The sequence below is a fragment of the Echeneis naucrates genome, chromosome 8 (genome assembly GCF_900963305.1).
Source record: "Echeneis naucrates chromosome 8, fEcheNa1.1, whole genome shotgun sequence".
Classification (NCBI taxonomy): domain Eukaryota; kingdom Metazoa; phylum Chordata; class Actinopteri; order Carangiformes; family Echeneidae; genus Echeneis; species Echeneis naucrates.
This window is the reverse complement of record NC_042518.1, coordinates 17645268-17667155: the sequence shown is the minus strand read 5'-3', so window position 1 is coordinate 17667155 and position 21888 is coordinate 17645268. Positions and strand designations below refer to the sequence as shown.

At 40.3% G+C, this 21888-nt stretch overlaps 3 protein-coding genes across 3 annotated transcripts; 2 read left to right on the top strand and 1 right to left on the bottom strand.

The window, feature by feature from the left end:
• Nucleotides 1-325: 325 nt before the first annotated feature.
• aldh3b1 (aldehyde dehydrogenase 3 family, member B1) lies at nt 326-9623 on the top strand. The gene is made up of 10 exons (XM_029509232.1): nt 326-760; nt 1509-1678; nt 2022-2132; nt 2572-2692; nt 3155-3240; nt 3493-3574; nt 4239-4631; nt 6420-6586; nt 6681-6780; nt 7555-9623. Exons 2-10 carry the CDS (start codon nt 1517-1519, stop codon nt 7740-7742), a joined length of 1410 nt encoding a protein of 469 aa, XP_029365092.1. The 5' UTR covers nt 326-760; nt 1509-1516; the 3' UTR covers nt 7743-9623.
• An 83-nt stretch (nt 9624-9706) lies between these two features.
• clpp (caseinolytic mitochondrial matrix peptidase proteolytic subunit) lies at nt 9707-14554 on the bottom strand. Its single transcript, XM_029509234.1, has 7 exons — nt 14461-14554; nt 13740-13838; nt 13367-13438; nt 13172-13268; nt 12470-12657; nt 12257-12362; nt 9707-10411 (listed from the first exon to the last, which is right to left on the bottom strand). The coding sequence occupies exons 1-7, from the start codon at nt 14470-14472 to the stop codon at nt 10179-10181; spliced, it is 807 nt and encodes a 268-aa protein (XP_029365094.1). The 5' UTR covers nt 14473-14554; the 3' UTR covers nt 9707-10178.
• A 1217-nt stretch (nt 14555-15771) lies between these two features.
• LOC115047967 (guanine nucleotide-binding protein G(I)/G(S)/G(O) subunit gamma-5) lies at nt 15772-20202 on the top strand. The gene is made up of 3 exons (XM_029509235.1): nt 15772-15873; nt 19652-19778; nt 19973-20202. The coding sequence occupies exons 1-2, from the start codon at nt 15781-15783 to the stop codon at nt 19775-19777; spliced, it is 219 nt and encodes a 72-aa protein (XP_029365095.1). The 5' UTR covers nt 15772-15780; the 3' UTR covers nt 19778; nt 19973-20202.
• Nucleotides 20203-21888: the final 1686 nt, after the last annotated feature.

Sequence of the window (21888 nt, the reverse complement as noted above, 5' to 3'; positions counted from 1 at the left end):
AATAAACAAGACTACACTGATTCCTATGAAAGTGATGACAATAACTGGAGTAACAAACGACATGGAGTAAAAGCATTTTAACTGAACTAAACTGCAGCAGCTTCTGTGCCCTCAGGCTCATGGATGATTTACTATAGGACCTGCTGGAGCTAGTGTCTCAAGTCCAGTCCAGAGTCCAGTTTGACTCAGTTTGGGCTTGTACTGAGAACTCACAGCCACCAAGAGGCCAAAGAGGGAAACTTCAGTCAGTCATAATCAACCCAGAGTGAACGATGACGCTGCCTGAGGGAGAGCAGAAGCTTCAGCTCAGCTGTTTGTGCTGTGAAGTGAAAAGAGCCCGCATGGTTCTGACACCTGGTACAGCTGGAGCCGTCCTCTGTCCTCTGTCTGTAAACTGGGTGACGGTTCGCACACGGAGATCCAGACTGAGCAGCCTGTCCGACAAGTTCCCCCGCCTGTTTTTCCGGCTCGGCCGAGGCGGCTCCTCCCGCCGCAAGCGAGACCCACCAAGTCCAACCGGTAGTGAGAAAAGGGACGACACCCGGAAACACCAGAGAACTCCCAGCATTCCTCAGTCAAACCGCGACCAGACAGGACCATCCACTGCATGTTTTTCTTCTTACCTGAATCTCCTGTGAGGTTTTCCGAGCAGAACAGCCAGTGGCTGGTCCTCCCACGAAGTCCTGAGCTCAGGGATTCTTTAACTTCCAGAGGGGAAAAGGGAAAGGACTGGCTCAGATTCACCGCACCTGTCCTGCAGGTAATCATGGCTTCTACCACACACAACGTTTACCTTCGTTATTGTTATTATCACTAAACACAACGGGAGCCGTGATACCAGGCCATGTTGGCGGCGAGCTCCGTAGCGGCGGTGCAGCAACAGGAGCTCATTCCGTCTGACGGCGCTGCACGGAACTCCGCTGAAAAATCTCAGTTTTGTGTCTACACTTTCCGGTTACAAGCCGTGAAACGTTAAAGCCTTAGGGTCAATTCGGCTGATAAATGAATACATAATACATAAATGGATAAATGAAGACACATATATATATATATATATATATATATATATATATATATATATATATATATATATATATATATATATATATATATATATAAAACGTCTCCTCTCCGCTGCAGGATATTGAGAAATAACTTGACGCCCTCGGAGCCGCCTGTTGGTATTTGTCGGTTTTTCGAAGCTCGTTTTTTTTTTTTTTAAATGCAAGATAATCCTGGAAATAACAGAGGAATTATTAAAATGGTCATTTCACTTGTCTGTCAGACACATTATAGACAGGCCTGAATAACACAAACACGCACGTTCACGTGTTGTACAATTAGTAACCTAATAACTTATTTAGTTGTCAGTTCATGTCCTGAGCCACTTCTTTGGGCGGAGTTGTGGGGACAAAGATCCTCTGAACCACTCAGTTCTTGTCTTGGCTTCCCCCTGTTTCAAGGTATTTGAAAGATGAGATTGTTTTTTTCCCAACTGTGTGTTTCAGGTGGAAGGATGGAAACTCATAGCCAGGTGGTGGAAAGGCTGCGGTCAGTGTTTCGCTCAGGCGTCACACTACCAGAGCAGTTCCGTCGCACCCAGCTGACTAAGCTGATGTCTATGATCAAGGACAATGAACAGCAGATTTTGGGTGCATTGCACAAAGACCTGGCAAAGGTACATGACTGAGCTCAAGCGTCTCATGGAAACATATGCGCGGGGGCACACACACACATTGTCCTCAAAGTTTTGTTTTGAGCAGCAGTTCTGGCTGCTCACAGCTGTCCTTTTGCAATCTGCTGTTTTAAGGCCTTAAACAAATACTTTGCTGTTGTGCATATTTCCCTCCTTGAACAACAGTTAAATGAATACACACATTAGACATTTGTACAAATGATAGCTATCCTTTTGTAGTTTAGTGTTACTTCATTTGGGAATTTGTGCACGGCTTGTATATTGTTTTTCTGCAACACTTGAACAACAGCTAACTGTTTTTCATGCGTCTGCTCTTGTCCATCAGCCAAAATTTGAGGCTGTCCTGTCAGAGATTGATATTGTCATCAATGAGTTGCACTACACCCTCAATAACTTCAAAAGCTGGATGCAGCCAGAATATGTGGACAAGAATCTGGTAGGTTTCCATATAATTGATGAAATCATTTCATATACTTACAATATAGATTTTAATTGCTTTAAATGTTTAATTTATGTAAATGATATTATTCTGTTTGACCAACATTTGACATGTCCTAAAATGTCCAGTTTATAAAGTTAATGAGTTGTTCAAAACCTGGCTGAAAAGGGTTTTACTTTCAGCCACACCCACCACAGATTCTACTGTGATGCCACTGTGTACTGACACACCCTACTGTACATACATCAGTGCAGTTAGAGCACAAATGCTATCACTGTAGCTTATTTGGTGTTTAAAGGGTGTTCTGGCGATCTAGCATTACTGGCCCATCGGGTTTAAAATTACAGGCCCCTATGAGTTCTTCTGGCAAGAAATGATTCTAACATACTCTGTTTATTTTCTAATGTGCATTTTTCTCATATTTGTTCATTTTCAGGCCACAAAATTTGATGATTGTTTTGTGAAGAGGGAGCCATTAGGAGTTGTGTTAATCATTGGAGCCTGGAACTACCCCTGGCAACTCCTTCTCTTACCTATGGTTGCAGCTGTTGCAGCAGGTGTCATTCATATCCATATGTGAGCAGTGAAAGCTGCATGATCAATTTTTTTTTCATTACCACAAATCTAATGAGCACATCCAATGATAATAGTCCCATAGAGAATAATCTTCATCAGCTCTCTCAGGTCCATGGAGCTTTTCAGCCTCATGTACTTCAGATTTGGTTTTCCAACCAACAAGATCCCTCTTGGAAACTAAATGTTAAAGCTGCCACTGGAAACTAGCCAGTAAAACTACCACAATGGACACAATTGACCGCCTCATTTTGCACATAAAATAACAAAATCATGTTTGTTGGTGGTGATATAAAACCTTTATTGGTACAGCTTTAATTTAAAGCCTTTTTTTATTCAGCTTAGAGGCTGTATGAGCTAAACAACATGAGATAAGTGCAACAGAGCTGCTATCCAGTCGCTGATGTCTTTACTGGATGGTTGATGTTGGTGTTGTCTCCCAACAGGAAACTGTGTGGTGATCAAACCCTCAGAGGTCAGTGCTGCTACAGACACTTTGATAGCAGAACTCATCCCGAAGTATCTGTCTCAGGTAAAACAATGTCTCAGGGTTTCTCTTCTGGCTCAGGTGTCTTTAGTAGTGTAACATGTTCAATGGTTTTCGGTTACAGAATGGTGATGAATTTATGAAACAAACACAATATGGACAGTTTCTAAAATATGTCTTTGACATTTCTGGACTGAAGTTTCTTCCTACTCATTAAATAACTTTGTTTTTAATAATTATGAACCTGATGTGACAGAGTGAATTGGACATTTGCTACAATGTGATTTAATTTGACAGGACTGTTATGCAGTTGTTAGTGGTGGAGCGGAGGAGACCAAGTCTCTTCTGCTGAATCGTTTTGACCACATCTTCTACACAGGTAAGATTGATGCATGTTACACTATTGTATAGATTTACCTTTCATAGAGGAAAAGACATTAAAGAAAAAGATAAGATTCAGATTTTGTTTTTGACAGTAGACAACAACAACAGTTTATATTTTGAGTGTGCACGCAATGGCAGCCATTATAAACTAGTGTTCATCCCAAACCCTATGAGACTGTAGCAGTGAAGTTTCTGAATGTTCAGAGTTAAATGAGTTTTATTGCTCAAGAATTCAACTTTTCTTTCTGATGAAAAAAGACCAGACCAGACCAGAATCAGAGACTAGTAGATGTATCAAAACATTTGGTATAGTTAGCACATTTTATATGTTGAAGTGATATAACGGACAGAGCTTGACAGTGTTAGCAGTGCTGGCTAACAATACCCTGTGGTTCCCAAGGCAAAAATTGTCAGTCGTGATTTGTACACTGGCTGAAAGCGGTCACTGCACAACAAAGACCACAATGCAAATAACAAAAGAAGCTGTGATGCTGCAAATAAAAGAGCCACAGTGGAAGTGTGCAGTCTGATTAGATAATTGGTCAAGGTTATCCCAGACAATTATTGATGCCAGACAGGCTGGTTTTTTATGTTATGAAATGGTCAGCAGTGACACAATACTTTTGACTTTTGGCATCAAACCTTCTACTCTCTTTCAGGTTCTCAGGCTGTGGCACGCAGCATCCTGCAGGCAGCCTCGGTCCACTTGACGCCAGTGACATTGGAACTGGGTGGGAAGTGTCCATGCCTAATATATGGCCAGGTGAGCATCGCGGGTGTTGCTCGCCGCCTGGTGTGGTCTAAATTTTTTAACGCAGGCCAAAGCTGCGTGGCACCAGACTACGTGCTGTGTTCGGCAGCTACTCGGGATGCCCTGCTGCCAGAGCTGCGCCAAGCCCTGGAGGATTTCTATGGCAAGGAGCCTCAAACCTCTCCAGACCTGTCTCGCATTGTGTCAGCCAGACATTGGGCACGTTTGATGGAACTCCTGAAGAGGTCGAATGGCAAAGTAGCTGTGGGAGGAGAGAGCAATGAGGATGACAAGTACATAGGTGGGTGATGCTGTGTTGTACATAAAGTCACAGTACGTCAGACGTGTGATGGTTGGCTCAATGGAAAACTCCCAAAGTTTCTCAAGTTTCTCTGCCTTCCAGAGGGCACTTAAGCCAGCTGAAATTGAGTTCTTTTTATAACCTAGTATAACCTAATATTCCAAAAGTATAATCTTTCTTTTCATTGTTATGCTGAAGATGTTGGGATCTACTTCCCCTTAAAACTCAAAGACACTGGCTCTGTAAAGACACTGCTGGAATGTCAAAATTATACAAAATCCTGCATGGTCAGGAACCTTTTAAACTTGAATGAGAATAAGATCGGGATCATAACATTTAGGTGTGATCCACTGGATAGCATGGCAGATGTTCTTGACCCGCTAACACCCAACATCCGGTCATTGGAAACCAGACTTAAGTTTGACCTACAGACTAGCTTGATTGTAAAACCAAGCTTCTCTTTAAGGATTTTATATAAAGTTAAGAGCTGTCTTTCCTGAAGAGTCCTGCAGACCGTAATTCATGCTTTTATTAAAATATGCCTGGATTACTGCAACTCATTTTATGTTGTCCTGGATCATACTTTGTTACATTGTCTGCAGCTAGTGCAGAAAGCCGCAGCCCGCCTTCTCACTGGGACACACAAACGTGAACACATTTCCCAGTCCACAGCTCCTGCTCTCACTTAGAATTGATTTTAAGATTTTACTGTTTATTTTTGAAGCTCTTAATAGGCTGACCCCCCCCCCCCCCCCAGTATCTGACCGAGCTGCTACACATTCATGCCCCTGGAAGAATGTTGAATACTATGAAGGCGACAATGACTATTACTGACTGCACTCAAATCTCAGCCAAAGCCCAAAGGTGACTGAGCCTTTGGGGTGGCTGTTCCCAGGCTTTCGAACAATCTGCCACGGCACAACAGATCTGCTGACTCTATAGAGATTTTGAAATCTTTTTGAAGACACACCTCTTTTCTGTGGCTTTTAATTTAGTAATTTATTTAAATTTTGTAATTTATTTGTATATTTATTTCACGTTTGCATTATATCAATCTACACTTAATTTTATGTCTGTATTTTAATACATTTTAAGTTCAATATCTTATTGTTATCTCAAGTTAATTTCTGTTCTACTGACCTGCGCAGCACTTTGGCCAGCTTTGGTTGTTTCTAAAGTGCTTTGCAAATAAAGGTTGAGTTGAGAATTAAAGAGAAACATTCAGCCAGCTTTTTAGTGTCTTTGTTATACAAGCAAACAGATAGTACATCTTCACCACAGGCACTGGCCTATAGCTATAGCCTCAGGTTATGATGTATGAGTCTTCGTTTGATAGGCTCATAAAAAAAATTGGTCTGAATATTTATTTGGACACGGACTGACTTTTGGTGGTTAAAGGTCAAGGTCAGTGTGACTTCATGCAAATGGTCCACAAATTTATTTATCCACAAATGACAGTGGATAAAGTGAGATGAAACCCGAAACAGCTGTGAGGCTCTAACTCTAGTTGATTTTGTACAAAATCACATGTATGAGGAATGTCTGTAGAAAGGCTGGAAATGGAAACTCGTTTGGCTGTTGTAAAGAACCATCATCTTGGATTATAGGTAACATATGATCAATTAATAGTCTTAATATGATTGATATTGACTGGTATTTTTTTCCTCTTAAATTAAGAGTTGGTGCACTGTAGGATATGTCTTGTATATTCTAATTAGCATTGTGTTTCTAACATCTGGATGTCAGAAGATTTCCTGTATAATGCCTGTGTCACTGTGCCCTCCCCAGCCCCCACAGTGCTGGTGGATGTGTCTGAGGATGATGCCTTGATGGAGGAGGAGATCTTCGGTCCCATCCTGCCCATCCTGAATTTTGAGTCTCTGCAGGACGGCATTGACTTCATCAACCGTAAAGAGAAAGCATTGGCTCTTTATGTCTTCTCTAATGAATCTTCTGTAAGAACGTTTGGCTCTGCAGTCCCCACCTTGTAGCCTTGGACCAATTATGTTACTTTTACATGTAATGTTCAGTTGTGTCTCCTGTTTGCAGGTGATCAACAAGGTGCTGGAAAACACGAGTAGTGGAGGCTTCTGCTCCAATGACGGGATCATACACATGACCCTGCCAGGCCTACCTTTTGGAGGCGTAGGTAGGTGTGACCTGATCTAAACCATCTTTCGTCACTAGATGAGTGACTTCATAGCATTCAAGCTTTCAGTAAATATGTTGCATTGACTTTGATTGACTTGGTTCGGTTTCCTACCCTCAACCCCTAATGATCAAATCAAATCAGATTTATTGAGCGCCAAATCATAACAAAGTTGGGAGAAACATGGACTTCGGAGAAGGATGATTATAAATGTCTATGCATTAGAGAGGGAGATAGAGAGGTGCTCAGTGCTTCCCACAGCAGTCTAGGCCTATAGCAGCATAGCTAAAGAGTAGATGGACTTATTAACTTATAAAGTGTAGTCATGTCGTAATCCATTCTTCTGCTTTATGCTCTATGTTCCTCTAAATGGAACCATCTTTTTTTTTTTTTTTTTAATTCATCATATAACATCAAGAATTTAAGCTAAAGACGGGGACCATATACTGATGAGGAATACATTTACTGAGCTAATAAATCAAGTAAAAAGTAGGGTCATATTCACATAGACTTCAATACAATCTGAAAGGCAGAGTTTAGCATGCTAACATGCTAGCTATAACAGTAAACATGGCACCCAATTACTGGCTGGCTTATTGTTGTTATACTTGCAGCCCCACAGAACCCACATGTTACCCTTAGCCTTATTAATATAGTAGGATTATGTTGAATCCCACATGAGATTATAGCTCCTTGTTTGTAGAGTGGGACTCCAACCTGTGAGTGTCTTTGTGTCTGTTCTTGGCTGATATTCCTGTTTATGGCTTGGTCTAGGGGCCAGTGGGTGGGGAAGTTACCATGGCCGCTGGGGGTTTGAGACCTTCACCCACCGGAGGGCCTGCATGCTGCGCGGCTGGGCTTTGGAGAGACTCAATGGGCTGCGTTACCCACCATACAATGACAACAAACTGGGCTGGCTACGCTGGACTGCTTCACCCAAGAGTAGCTGCTCGCTCATGTGATGACTGTGTGTGTGTGTTTCAGAGAGAAAGAGAAGATAATGGAGTTTTAAACTCCATGCATGAGTGGATGTTAGATTTAATGCAGAAACAGAATAATTCCTTTCTTTTTAGACACGTCTCAATATTGTGTGTGTACATGTGCATTTTCACATACTTCTTTATCCTCTTTCTCACTTTTCATCTTTCAAAGATTATTTTGAAATTCAGATTGTTTTACTGATGTATTCTAAACTGTACTTTTCCTCACTGGGTTTGTTGTCACAGACTTGGCAGTGGCTCAGGTCTTAATTGTAATATTTTGTTTTTTCACTTAAGTCTTGAGTTGGTGAGGATGATATTTGTTTTAACAACCTCATTGTGAGTGTGTCAATTATTTGGCTCAGTGTGTTACTGAGTTTTTCATTAAATATATTAGACATTTTACTTTTATTGTCAAAAAAAAATTTGAAATCTTGTCATCTTCAAAAGAAGTGAAAGATGACATTTTAAGCCACACTGAGCTCAAGCTGCCACACAACAAACATACCAATCGTAATGATGAAATTAAATTGATTGGATTAATTAAAATAGTATATTTGTCACCTTGCAAACTCAGACTCTATTTGAGACCAAAAGCCTGACTGACTGCCATTCTGGATATCTTCTCAATATGCAGCCCATCTTTCAAGAATTTATAATACTGACACCCTCACATGATGTAGAAGGAAAAAATTCTGCAGCAGGGACATTTATCAAATGAAAAGATGTGTTCAACCTGTGGAGATTCAAATGGTTCAACTTAATATCTTCCACACAATGCAACTGTTGATTAGTGTTGATGCAAACAAGCAGAAGTACAGAGGATGTATTTGTAGCTGTTTATTTAAGGTGAACAATTAATTTTCCTGCTTCATATCCCATTTCAGCCAGCTGCATTAAGTTTACTACAGGACATTTGATGATTGCTATCATCTTCATGTCTGTGTAATAAGTAGCTATAATGTTTTGGCCAGCAAGAGCAGACAGTACAATAAAAAACTAATCAAGAAACCTGGAATATCCTCAGCCATTACAGGCCCCCTCTGAGAATTGCTATCTCCTTCAGATGTGTGTTTTCCTTTGGTTGGGTATTTGTTCTGACTTTTGGCTCATCCTTTCCAAAGCGCTCAGCACCTATGATTCAGATGATGGATGCCATGGCTTTAAACTCCTTCCCCATGTCTCCTGCCAAGATTATCTCCAGTTCCCAGTCCACAATCAAACATCTCCCACTCCTTTGCCACTGCAGCAGGCCAGTTCACTCCAGACTGGACCAGTGTATTTCCTCTGAAAATCCTTTAGCTGATTCAGAATGCTGCTGCATGAATGTTAACAGGAACAGAAAGAGAGATCACATTTCTCCTGTGCTAGCTTCTCTGCCGTGGCTCCCAGTAAAATTCAGAACAGAAGTTAAAATCTTTCTCTTTACATACAAAGCTCTTAATGACAAACTATCATATTTCAGTGAGCTCATAGTTCCTTATTGTCCCAGGAGGTCACTTCTCTCTCTGGCTGGAGGTTAACTTGTGGTCTCCAAGAGTAAATCAGGAAGCAGATCTTTCAGTTATCAGGCTCCTCTTATTATATATATATTACATATATATATATATATATTATATATCCTCTTATAGTATAAGTCCAGGAGGCGACTCTGTCACTGTATTAAGATCAGGCTTAAATCCTTCCTTTATGACAGAGCTGATAGTTAAACAGCTCTGGTTAGTCTGGTTCTATCTCCTAAAGGAAGTTTTTCCTTACCACTGTCACCAAGTGCTTGCTCATGGGGGGCTCTGTTGGGACTCTTAAACAACTCCATAAAGAGTTTGACCTAGACCTGCTCTATGTATAAAGTGCCTTGATGTAACTGCTATGATTTGATCATTTTGATTTGAAATGTATGAGTTTCAAATAAAATAACACTTGAGTTGCTGAAGATGTTAAAAAAAAAACCCAAAACATTGTTGCCTAGTGAATTGTAGTCAAAATTATATTTATTACAAATTTTAAAATTTCAAATAATTTCAATGTCCTCTGACTGTTACGTGGACATCTCTGCAGAAAGGTAGTACAGGATGGGTCAACAGTCTTAACAGGCTCTCACTTCCTCCATTTAACCTGTGTTGTTTGTCTTTCAGCTCCAACTCTGTAGCTCTAAGATTAACTCAGCTGAAATATTAATTTCATAGACCACAGGTATCAACAGCTCATAAAGCATTAAAAACAACAATGTAGCGATGTGTTACAGTGTGTGAAGCCAGTAGGCTGACTGCATGTGTGACTGCATAGTATTGTTACTGTAGGGGGAAGAAAGAAGCCACTTAAGACAAGAGGAATCCACCAAAGAGGTTGGGCCTTGGTTGGGCCTTGGCCTTGGTCTGGCACTGAATCCTGCACTCAGGCAGCCCTGTTGTGGTGGGCTCATGGCTCAGGTTTGTAAGAGGAGGGAGGATTGGTCCCTGTGGAGGCCTGCTCTGGACTTGAAGACTCAGAAGCTGGGGAGGAACTGGCTGCTGCTGCTGCTGCTGGCTCTTTTTGCACCAGCTCAGGCTCATCCTGACCGGCCTGGGGAGGATGGACCAGCACCCGATCTATGAGACCAAAGTCCTGCGCCTCCATGGGGCTCATGTAGCGATCCCTTTCCATCACACTTTCTAAAGGACAAAGGGGGAAAGAAAAGAATTAACTGCAAACGGGTCCACTCATACAGCTAAACTACGACCATTAGACTCACATGTCATCTACTGAGGTGAACACATAACTGCAACACCTCATCAGGAGTCATTTACATTCATCACATCTGTAACCCAGACCTCTCTGGGGCTACAGTGTCAAATCTTTGACTTGGACCTGAACTTTTCCAAATATTTTAGCAATATCACAAAGGCAGCAAGCTTTTCAATTAGGAGCATAGCCAAAATTAGACAATTTCTTTAATTCATTGATGCTCAAACTCTTACTCATGCTTTTGTCTACTGCCATATAGACTGCTCCAAATAACTGTTTGCTGGGCTGCCACAGAAATCTTAAACCGTCTCCAACTTGGACAAAGCACTGCAACATAGGTCCTCACCAGAACCTGTAAATACAGTGATAGCTCCCCTATTCTTGCCTTATTTGCACGGATGACCTGTGGTCTTCAGAACTGATTTCAAAATTTCACAGCTTGTTTTTGAATCACTGACCAGTCTTGCCCCACCGTATATTGGTGATTTTCTTACCCCTTGCTCCCTTCCTCGCACTCTTAGGTCTGATGACCAGCTGTCGCTCCAAGTCCCCAAAATAAGGCTTGAAACATAGGGTGGTAGAACGTTTGTGACAAAGGGTCCTAAATTTTAATGAAATAACATTAAAAAAATAAATAAATAAAAGAAATAATCGAACAAGCTACCACAGTGTCCTCTTTTAAAAAGCTCTTAAAAATGTATATTTGTAGGTTCGCTTTTAATGAGTTGTTTTTTTTTTTTTTTATCTATGATTTTACTGTGGTTCGTTACATTCATTTATTCCACGACTTTACTTATTTCTTGATTTTATTGTAAGTAAAAGGTTCATATTTGTTTTACGTTTGTGAAGCACTTTTTTTTTTTGAAAGGTGCTATATAAAAAAAGCTTATTTTTCTGACCCTTTAAGTTATATTGCAGACATTTTGTGGGCATGTTGAGGGAGACAGAAAAGCTGGGGATGGCATGCCGTAAGGACTAGTAAATTCTACTCCTGATGGCCATTCATTCATTCATCTTCTACTGCTGTTCCGTTTCCAGGTTGTGAGGGGTGTTGGAGCCAATCCCAGTTCAGTCTGGGTGAGGGTGGGGTCACTCTGGACAGGTCACCAGTCCATCACAGGGCCAACACACAGACAGAGACCAACAACCACTCACACTCAAACCTACGGACAATTTAGAGTCACCAATTAACCCAAACATGATGTCTTTGGATGGTGGAAGGAAAGCCAAGCAGGCACGGGGAGAACAGGCAAACTCCACACAGAAAGGCCCCAGGGCCGGGAACCAAACCCGCAAACTTCTTGCTGTGAGGAAATAGTGCTAACCACTATCTATGGTATCACTAGATTGTATTCAGGTTGAAGTCAGATCCAGAGTCAACATCCGTATTTATATATTTACTGTGTGAATAGTCAATAAAACAGGCCTCACAGGCCTCTTTCCATCAACTTGTACTTGGTATGATCATTTCATATACAAGTGTTTTTCTACCCCATACACCACTAGTTCTGCTAACCCTGTATCTTTACCTTTACTCATGCTCTCTGCTGTCAGGTCACTGTATGATTGTTAGCCATTTAAGTTTAGAATATCAGTGTGTAGGTTTCTTTATGCCGCTCTTCCATGACAGCCTGCTTCCCCTCACTCTGCTGATACAGTGAATCTTGATGCCGTTTGCTCTTTAATAATGGTGCTGTAATTTCCCTACTGCTTCATATTGCTCTAAGAGACCACAGCCAGGGGGTTGGAAACCAACACTTGGGGACACCTACCAATTGTCTCCAGTGGCTGCCCTGTGTGTTTGGCATAGATGTTGTTGATCTGCTTCTTCAGTTTTAAGATCTCCTCAGCCTGGATGGCGATATCTGTAGCTTGACCCTGGACAGACAGCAAACTATGACCACTGCTTCCCAGTTTCAATGAAATAATCACTTTAAAGACTTGTCTTCACATTTGTATTTATGGATGTGGTGAGACTATCTCACCCTAGCACCTCCTGAAGGCTGGTGCACCATGATGCGGGCGTTGGGCAGTGAATGCCTCATTCCTGTCGTGCCTGCTGTAAGGAGCAGGCTGCCCATGCTGGCTGCCTGGCCGACACACCAGGTGGAGATGGGATTAAGGATGTACTGCATGGTGTCGTAAATGGCCAGACCTGCTGTCACAACACCGCCTAGGACAAGGGTGGGAAAACAGAAAATGGAGAATAGGAGAGTTGACTATTGTTGTACTGGAATACTCACGCAGTTAAAGGAAACTGGAAACCAAGATACTGATTTGAGAGGTTAGATGGTGGGAGGGGGTTTTGCATCAAAAAAATCAAATCAAATAAATTTGGGACTCAAAGACATTGAGATATTAAATATCTCCCGATAATATATTATATACAACTCATATACATAAGATACATTATTATTTTGTGGTATGAAAACATTGGAGGCAACGTAAAACATTTATTATGAGCACAATGATGGATAGGAGGCAGATCAGACAAGAAGCAAACTTAAGCTAATCTGTTACAGTAAAAAAAAAAAGAAAAAAAAGAACAGATTCTATTTATCTTATTTTCAGAATGTTGTATGAATTTGTCCACTGCTCAGTGTCTAACTGCTGATATCCCCTTTCCTTCGCTAATGCAAATGTCCTGGACTTAAGAGAAAAAATTATATCGTTAATGATCTCCTTACCAGGACTGTTGATGTACATGTGGATGGGTTTGTTGTTGCTTTCTGACTGCAGGAAGAGCAGCTGTGCAATAACCAGACTGGCTACAGAGTCATCGATCTGAGTAAAGCAAAGAACATGTTGGGACAAATAAATAACAACAATAATCATGATGAGAAAATTTACTCTTCACGTCAAACACTCAGGTGGACACTTACTGGACCCATCACACAAATGATTCTTTCCCTTAGGAGGCGGGAATAAATGTCATATGCTCGTTCCCCTCTTCCCTGAAAAAGAAAGAAAGAAAAAAAGTTTACTGTCATTGTGTTGGTTGGTTTTTTCTCGTCAGCTCATTTCACATCAAGCCATCCTGCAGAGACTTTCGATCAGCTCAAAACAGTAAACATATTGGAGGCTGTTTTTAAAAGTCTGACTCTTCTGTTGGTGTGATCGAGGATGTTATTCCCAGGGTGTCAGTGTAGAAATGGTAAAGCAGACAAGAAATAACTTGTGGTATTCTTGGAAACTTTGAAATACAATAGTTTTGAAGACAGCTGAACATTTTTAAGAGCAGCTAATTTCACTCACTGTCTGCTCCACCACTATCGGTATGAGAGGGCTCCTCCATACAGGACTGCTGTGGATGGATCTGCTCTGTTTCAGCGTCAACCCAAAGTGTAATACCCTCTGAAAGAAAAGCAGAAAAAGCAGCCATTTCTTTATTATTATTATTATTATTTCTTTTTCAAAACTTATTCAATTTCACACTTTTCCCAACTCGTTTCAGGGCAGAAGTTCGCTTCCTTGAAACAGCCACGGAGCCTCAAAAGAGGCGGATTTTCAGGGTAACAGTTAAAATGTGACAGACTTGAAATGTTTACGGGGCCTGCTTTAAGAAGCCTTTTTAAACCTCAAAATCCCCAAGTACATGAACTCCACCTCAGGTTTACGTAGGTGGCAGGCTACAGTAATTCCACCTCAGTGTCTTCAGAAACGAGCCTCTAGCTAACTGTCCGTTTCATGCAGTTCGACTCCTTACACTTATGTTTCTGTCGGCTGATGAGGCATCGAAACAGCAGCGAATGAAAAATATTTAGGTTGTGTCTGGTGCTTTTCGCTAAAAGGTCGAGTGGGAATGTGTTTGCAGTGTGCAGTGACTGTTAGAGGTGATGCTTCATGGTCATGATTCACGTTACACAAGCTGCTAGCTAACACCACGAGCCGAGACAACAACACTGACCGCCGAGGTAACGGAAACCTGGTCTGACAAAAGGACACGACAGGACGGTTGTCCACTGGTTTTACTCACACGTAAAATCATTTTGGATTATCCTCACTCCCCCTGTCAGCGACCCTGGCTGCTCCGGAAACACTTCCAGATTGACCTTTGAACTGCCGGGTTTCACTTTATTCTATGAATGCCATCTACTGGACGTAACGTCAGGCATAATGGAACATTTCACCAACCAGGAGGAGCTCCGCTCATCAGGCTCATCGGGCACTTCAAATATTGTGTCTTCGTGCAATAAAAAAGAACAAATCTGTAAAAAACAAAACGTAAACTTAAATATTAAAAGGAAAGAAATGTAATGTAATGTAAACACTACGAGTACACATTGGCAGCACGGCTTAGGATGTCGCAGGTTCGGTTACCGGGGCTGGGGTCTTTCGGTGTTTCGAGATTGCTTGTTTTATTTTTTTGGTAAACGTATGCTTATGTAATTAATAAGTGAATTTAAATTTTATTTATTTATTTGATTGTTATCAAATAAAAAAAAAACTGATTATACGTTGTAATAAAAACTATACGTTTGTTTGTTTGTTTGTATGGGCAAAACCAATTTTCATTTGGATCCTTTCGCCTAAGTAATGATGACATATGATAGAAAACAATATATCCAACCTTCACAATGAATGAGCACTTTGAGCAATTTGATATTTTTATTTTGCAGTGTTGCTAAACATTACCCAAAGAAAGGATCTAAATACGTCTTCTACCATTAGAGGATGAGTGGGCGAATAAAAATGTGAATACTCATACAGAAAACAGTATCAAGAGAGCGCTAATCATAGGTTTGAAGCATTTATAACAACGTGAAATGTGCATATAAGCACTAACATTTTAACAAAAATAGTAGCAGATGTGTAAAGAACATGATTTATATATGTGTATTAATTTATTTATTATTTGTTAATTATATATTTTTAGATGTTTATGCTATATATATATGTTTGTATATCTGTTTTTGCTTCTATTATTTCATTTCATCACAACTAACGTTTGGACTCGGCTATCAGTGCACGTTACACTATGATATCAACACATAGGCCAACTGACAAGGTTTAGTTAGGATGGACATATATGTATTTATATAACATGTGACTTCAATATAGGCATACATACATAAAGATATTTGCATTGGCTGGTTATTCCAGTTTCGAATAGGCTTCATGTGTCTTTTTAATCTTAAAGTTTTATTTGTAACAATACTAAGTGTAGTGCGTAGGTGAACGAATAGGCTTTTTATTTTGAAAATTTAGACCGGAAAATATGTTTTATCACGGACTTGGAGTGAATCAGCGGCGTTACTGACTTCTAGGTTACTCTCTCTGGTGTCAAGGCTCAGTCATGTCGAACAACAGCGCCGCCAGCAGCAGCTTAGCTCTCGCCCAGAAGTCTGTAAAGCAGCTCCGTCTGGAGGCCAGTGTCCACCGGATAAAGGTAGGCCGACCTGAGCAGACACCTCCATCAACTCCTCTGTGCGGGACTCCAACTCTGAAGCGCAACGTGAGAGTCAGAATGCCGCGCGTGCTACAACTAATTAGTCAGTCACCGTTGTTTGTTTGTTTATTTATTTGGGAATAATAAAAAAAAATATTTAAACGCACTCAAATCCCATCACCGTAACAATAAGTCGCCAAGTTTAAGTTGAGTAAACACTAGTTTTCCATGGAAAAAATATTTTAATGTTGGTTAAATCCTTTCGGATATTTTGAAAAATGCATTCGTGTAACAAGGTTATTTCATATAATTCCAGTAAATCTAAAATACGTTATCTCAGACTATAGGGATCCTGGTTGACAGTGAACAGGCACAGGAAAATGTGCCCTCTGTTTCAGTTAAAAGCAGTTTTATAGTGTCTTCTCTGCGATTTCAAACCAAAATTCTGTCTCTTATTTAAACTCCACATATTTCCTGTTGTGCAGTGAAACGGTAACAAACAGACTTTTCTTTGCTGGTGCAGCACAGTGATAGCTTTGTTGATTGTGCTGCTGTGTGACTCGTGTGATTGTTGGGCAGTTACTTAATTTAGACCATAAGTCAGACAAATTTGAAGTTAATGTGTGTGTGTGTGTGTGTGTGTGTGTGTGTGTGTGTGTGTGTGTGTGTGTGCGCGCGCGCGCGCGCGCGCGTGTTATGTGAGCTAACTAGCCCGGCAGAGAGCTGTAGGGGAGAGCTCCCACAATAAATAAATCACAAATGGATTTTGTTCAGTCTATAGATATTTGCAACAAGTTGGTATTAACAGTAGTGCTTTCAAACAACAACTTAAATTGGTGAGATTGCCAAGACACAAAATATCTCACACAATGAAGCTTAAGTTTACTATAGTTTGAGGCAAAGGAATATTTAAATCATATTTTCACATTATTTTTACCATATGCTGTGATAATATTGACAAAAACCTGAAAGAGGCCTATATTACATTTTCACAAGCAACGATGAAACCTATGTCTTACAAATTTTAAGTTAAATCAAATAATAAAATACAAATTTGCTCAAATCAATATAATAACTCTTTACTCAACTTTTCTCCAACATGAAAAGTCACATAGGTTGATTTTTCAACCCTATGATATGATCCATAGGAGTATGTGAGAAATTGTGCCCCTAAGGCGGCAACATGGTTGTCATGGTTACAGTGATACTGAATTTAGACTCTACCAACAGCAGCATACCTACCTTTATCACCAGACAATATGGATATTATTATAACGGTCATAGGTTGGGAAGGTTAAAAATAGCTGGTGATATGGGTCCAAATAAGAATTTCCTAATCATTAGAGCTTCATTGTCACGGTCGCAATAATACGCACGTAGTAAACCTTTTAGAACACTGACAATAGAAACAACACAAATTGCTACTTTCACCGACAACTCAAATTCTCTTGTGTCATATTTTTGTCTTTTGTTGACCTGTCCATCCATCCCAACCTTCTCCTGTCAAAGACATTGTCATCTTCGTAAATAGCTGAGTCTTCCAATCAGCCCCACTTAGCACAGCATTGTATGGCATGAGCAACATCCTGCAGCTACCATTCAATGGCGTCACTGAAGAGTTCACGGTGGCATGCTCAAAAGAAGCCCTACAGTGCAGGGACTCCTGGGACTGTAAAGTGTCATCAGCCAGCACTGAGGTGAGGCCAGGAAGGAAATGGCTGTGGGGGTCGCAGAGGCAGGCCTGAGACAAAAGGCATTGGTGGGCCCCTTTGTGCCTGGCTAAGTAACCTTGAGCTATTTCCCAGAGGTCCAGATCAGCAATTTCCATGCAAAGAGTGACACCATCTACTCCAGGAAAAGTTCAGAGTAGTCGTGGAGGAAGATTGTTGAGCAAGGTAGTAGGACTCCTGCTGCAGGAAGTGTGGACAAAGTGGGAGAGTATACTGTAACTCAAGATCACCTGGTTGAACATCCAAACCCACTAAACCTCAATGTCTGGGAGAGGAGAGAAACACCTTCCTGTCTAATTTGCCCTAGAAGAGGCTCTTTTGAACATCTCCTTAGCAGCTGCGCAAAGGTTCTTGGAAACTTTGCTGCCATTATGAGGTGCTTGCGGCAGCTGGTGAGAGTTTAGCCTCAACCATCAGCACCAGTTATAAACAACTGATCATGCTGGCACTTACACTGCCCTGGAAAGATTGTATTGAGGAAGCCAATGAGAGGAAAAACTCCACAGACCAGGAACTGATGGAGAAGTGCAGGGACAGAAGCTAGAGAACATTTAATGAACTGATAGAAGTCAGCTGCAGAAGCTGTGCAGGACGTTCACTCCGTTCAATCCTCACTTGGTTGGTCATTACAGGAATGACCAAGGCGAGGACCATTCAATCTGCTAGTAAACTGCAGAGAAGGCCAATTAAGGGCCAATGTGTGGGTGATGTTTTGAGACCTGAAACAGCTGATGCCCCATTGGTAACATCACTGATGATGCATCCCAGGGCATCCAGGAGATGTGTCTTGAACGGTCACTCAATTTTTCCCTTTTCTCCTTCCATCACTGCTATGATCACTAAATGTTGCCTAGCAACAAAATCCTAACTATGAGTTCATGATAACATGCTGACAGTACAGTGATTCTCACTTCACTTGGTCTGGTGTGACCAGTGGCTAATGATGTTCATTTTGCCCAGTGTAAACAGACTTTAGTCAATACATTTTTATATATCTTTATTTGACATGAATAAAAACAAATTTGGTGTATGTTGTGATACGACTACATTCTTACCATAATTGTTTCTTTTGGTCACAGTGGCCATATTAAAGTGACAATCAGATTACATTTGAATTTCTATTTACATTGTAGTCCCACATTAAAACAACAGGGTAGTTAGCTGGCGGGTGTAGAATTTAAACCTCTTTAAGTAAGATCAAAAGGAAACTGTCACTCTTTGTCAGAGTGAGCAGTAAATATATATGTATTATGTCAGTTAGTGCTTGGAGTGAGTTAATAGTTTCACACTGAGATTTACAGAAATCAGTGCAACGGTTTTGAGTCCATAAGACCTCACAGTTCATTCTTTTAAATGGGGAAACTTTTTAAACAGATTTACAGAGAAGAGTATGAGATATTCTGGCTCTTATTCTCTAGTATCGAAAACTTATGAGATCTACAATTCCCATAATTCAAGTCATTCAAGTCATAGTCGTCCTCCAAGTCAAGATGACAATGATGACACTAAATAATACAAAAATACAACTCCTCTCATAGGTTCAGACATATGTCTGACACACTGAACTCAACTGGGCTCACTAAACCTAAATATACTAAAATCAAGTAAAAGAGCACGAAGCCATTTATATATTTCAACTCTTAAGTTAAAAAAAAAAAAAAACTGGATCCTGCATTTCCCATAATACCAGATAACAGACTTTCTATGAACATTTTGTACCAGACTTTCTGTTAAAGATTCCAAGAAACCAACACCATGACAGATATTTCATATTTTGGTTACATGCTGAATATTCCTATACACTTCTAACTGTGCCACCATTTTCTCTGAGTTATTTGATGATGTATTTAATGATAATGGATATTAAGAGAAAATATTTGAATTTGACACGACTATAACCAAATCAGAGAATGCACCTTTAAAATTAGATTTTGCACTGTTTTCATTCCGCCCAAAAATGAAAGACATTATCATGCTGTTGATGGGTATTGTCTGTATTTTACAGTAATAATATCCTTAAACATGTCTTGATATGGAATATTATTCAGGTTTCCCAGGCTGCTGCAGAACTGAAGACCTTTTGTTTGCAAAATGCCCACAAAGACCCTCTCCTCACCGGGGTGCCCTCCAGTGACAACCCTTTCAGGCCTCCGAAGTCATGTGTCCTCCTCTGAGGTGTGAGAGCACTTTTCTATTTTCTTCACATGAAGTGGCCTGAATTGACGTTTTTGTATTCTAAAATAATTTGCTTTTCTGCCAGTTTGATATTTTGTTCATTGTATTCATTGTCAAGCTGGTGAACAGTAAACATGTTGTTTTGGAGCATGAGACACAGCCCTTAAAGCAAAATTCATTTCTTGTCTTTATAGAAGCATGAGGAGATGCAAACCACTCAAACAGCTGCCGGATCTGTTACACATGGATTTCTCTCATATGCCCCACTGTCTCTGAAGATAAAGAAGTCAAGATACTCATACTCATACTCACACTTTCATCGGAGTAGCTATGTAATGATACTGATAGTTTCAGATGAAAATTTTGTAATGCATTGTGGTTAATTTTGTGGTCCAAATTATACACTTGAAACAATCACTCTCAATTTCTATGCAGTTTGATTATTCATTATTAAAAATTACAATATGTTTTGGTCTTGTGTCACTGCAGCTCATTTTTGCATCTTAGTGTTAATCTAACACCAGCTATATTGGTTTAAATGACAGGAAATTATGCTTCACAATGAACACAATTTACAGTCTCATGGTATTAACCTTTTCCCTACATACATTTATTTCATTACCAAATAGGCTAGTCTCCATTTGTATCTTTCTCTCTCTCTCACACACACACACACACACACACAGAAGGTGAGCTGTGATATCTGGTACCAAGGAGGTCCTTTAACGCCCAGAAGTTGTGAGGTGGCGCATCGATGGAGCTAGACTTGCTGGCCCAGCTCATCCCACAGATGCTGGATGGAATTCAAATCTGGGGAATTTTGTAGCCAAGTTAACACTTTTAACTGGTTGTTGTTCCTCAAACTATTCCTGAATTGCTGCTGCAGTGAGACAGGGAGCATTATCCTGCTGACACAGGCCACTGACATCAGGGCATACTACTTCCATCAAGAGCTGAACTTGATCCAAACAATGATTAGGACAGTGTTATGTGAATGAAGGAACAGGATGACCTCCATTCATAGGGCACTGGGGGTCACTTTGGTTTGAATAAAAAAGGTAGATGAATATAAAATTGTAAATCATATGCTACGGTTCTCACAGTCACAAGTTCCTTGTCCAGTATAAAACTTTGGTCCAACGTTATACCACCATCACCAAAACACTAAATGAGGGAAGATATTTTGGGAGATAGGTGTTCATCCCTCCAGTGGACTTATAAAACCAGTGCAAAGAAGCAATAATCCCCCCTACTGAGCATTAGTTGGGCAATTTATTGGAGGCTCATTTCAGTTAGTACCAGCTTCTATTCATCTATAAAAAGTAAGGTTGTGCATGAAGATTTATGATTCATGGTTCACTCAGTAGCAAAGTAATAGGTCCTCAACTTTAAGTGATGAATACAATAAATGTTTGTAAAGAATTATGTGTAAATCTTAGCTGCTTTCCAGAAACCAGAGCAGTTGTATACAAAGTGTGATCGGGTCAGCTGAACAAGTAAACTCAAATGCAGTCACAGACTGGGAAACTGTACGGAAGTTAATAATACAAATTTTTTGTGCAAACACAAGAGAGTAACACAATAAACTAAACATCACCAAAAGACAGAGGGAAAGGGGGAAGATACAGGCTGATACATGCTCACATACACAATTTTACAAAGAAACACTGATATTTCCTTTATTAGTATTTCTAAATCACTTGAAGGCCAAACATTTTGCATGGACTGAGAAATATCAGCATTTCATTGCAGATAAGTAGTAAAACTCTCAAATAACTGACAACAAGTTTGAGATATGCAGTAAGGTGGCTATAAGGAGACAAGTTAACAATGAATCAAGCCATACAAGTGCCATACAAGTGGACACTTGCACCAAATGGACTATACTCTGGCCAAGGAAACATACTTCACTATTCTGAAGAGACTGGAGGAGGATTCAGCCAGAAAAGGATTATAACTCCACCCTTAAAACATCTCAAAGCTTTACAGCAACTGAACGATGACCATTGATGGTCATAGGCACCTCTCCACAATCCTGGGGTTTCAACCCCATTGAGCAGTTAATGGCTGAGAAATAATAGGATCTAATAAATATAATAAATACTGTTTA

Bases quoted from the DNA above. Each gene is read 5' to 3' on its own strand.
- aldh3b1 (XM_029509232.1), top strand. From the start codon at position 1,517: ATGGAAACTCATAGCCAGGTGGTGGAAAGGCTGCGGTCAGTGTTTCGC. The intron at 1,679-2,021 runs GTACATGACTGA...CTTGTCCATCAG, and splicing joins TGCACAAAGACCTGGCAAAG to CCAAAATTTGAGGCTGTCCT. The intron at 6,587-6,680 runs GTAAGAACGTTT...TCCTGTTTGCAG, and splicing joins TCTTCTCTAATGAATCTTCT to GTGATCAACAAGGTGCTGGA.
- clpp (XM_029509234.1), bottom strand. The intron at 12,363-12,469 runs GTGAGATAGTCT...CTGTCTGTCCAG, and splicing joins AGCCTTCAGGAGGTGCTAGG to GGTCAAGCTACAGATATCGC. The intron at 10,412-12,256 runs GTAGGTGTCCCC...TTTGTCCTTTAG, and splicing joins GCAGCCACTGGAGACAATTG to AAAGTGTGATGGAAAGGGAT.
- LOC115047967 (XM_029509235.1), top strand. From the start codon at position 15,781: ATGTCGAACAACAGCGCCGCCAGCAGCAGCTTAGCTCTCGCCCAGAAG. The intron at 15,874-19,651 runs GTAGGCCGACCT...AATATTATTCAG, and splicing joins CCAGTGTCCACCGGATAAAG to GTTTCCCAGGCTGCTGCAGA.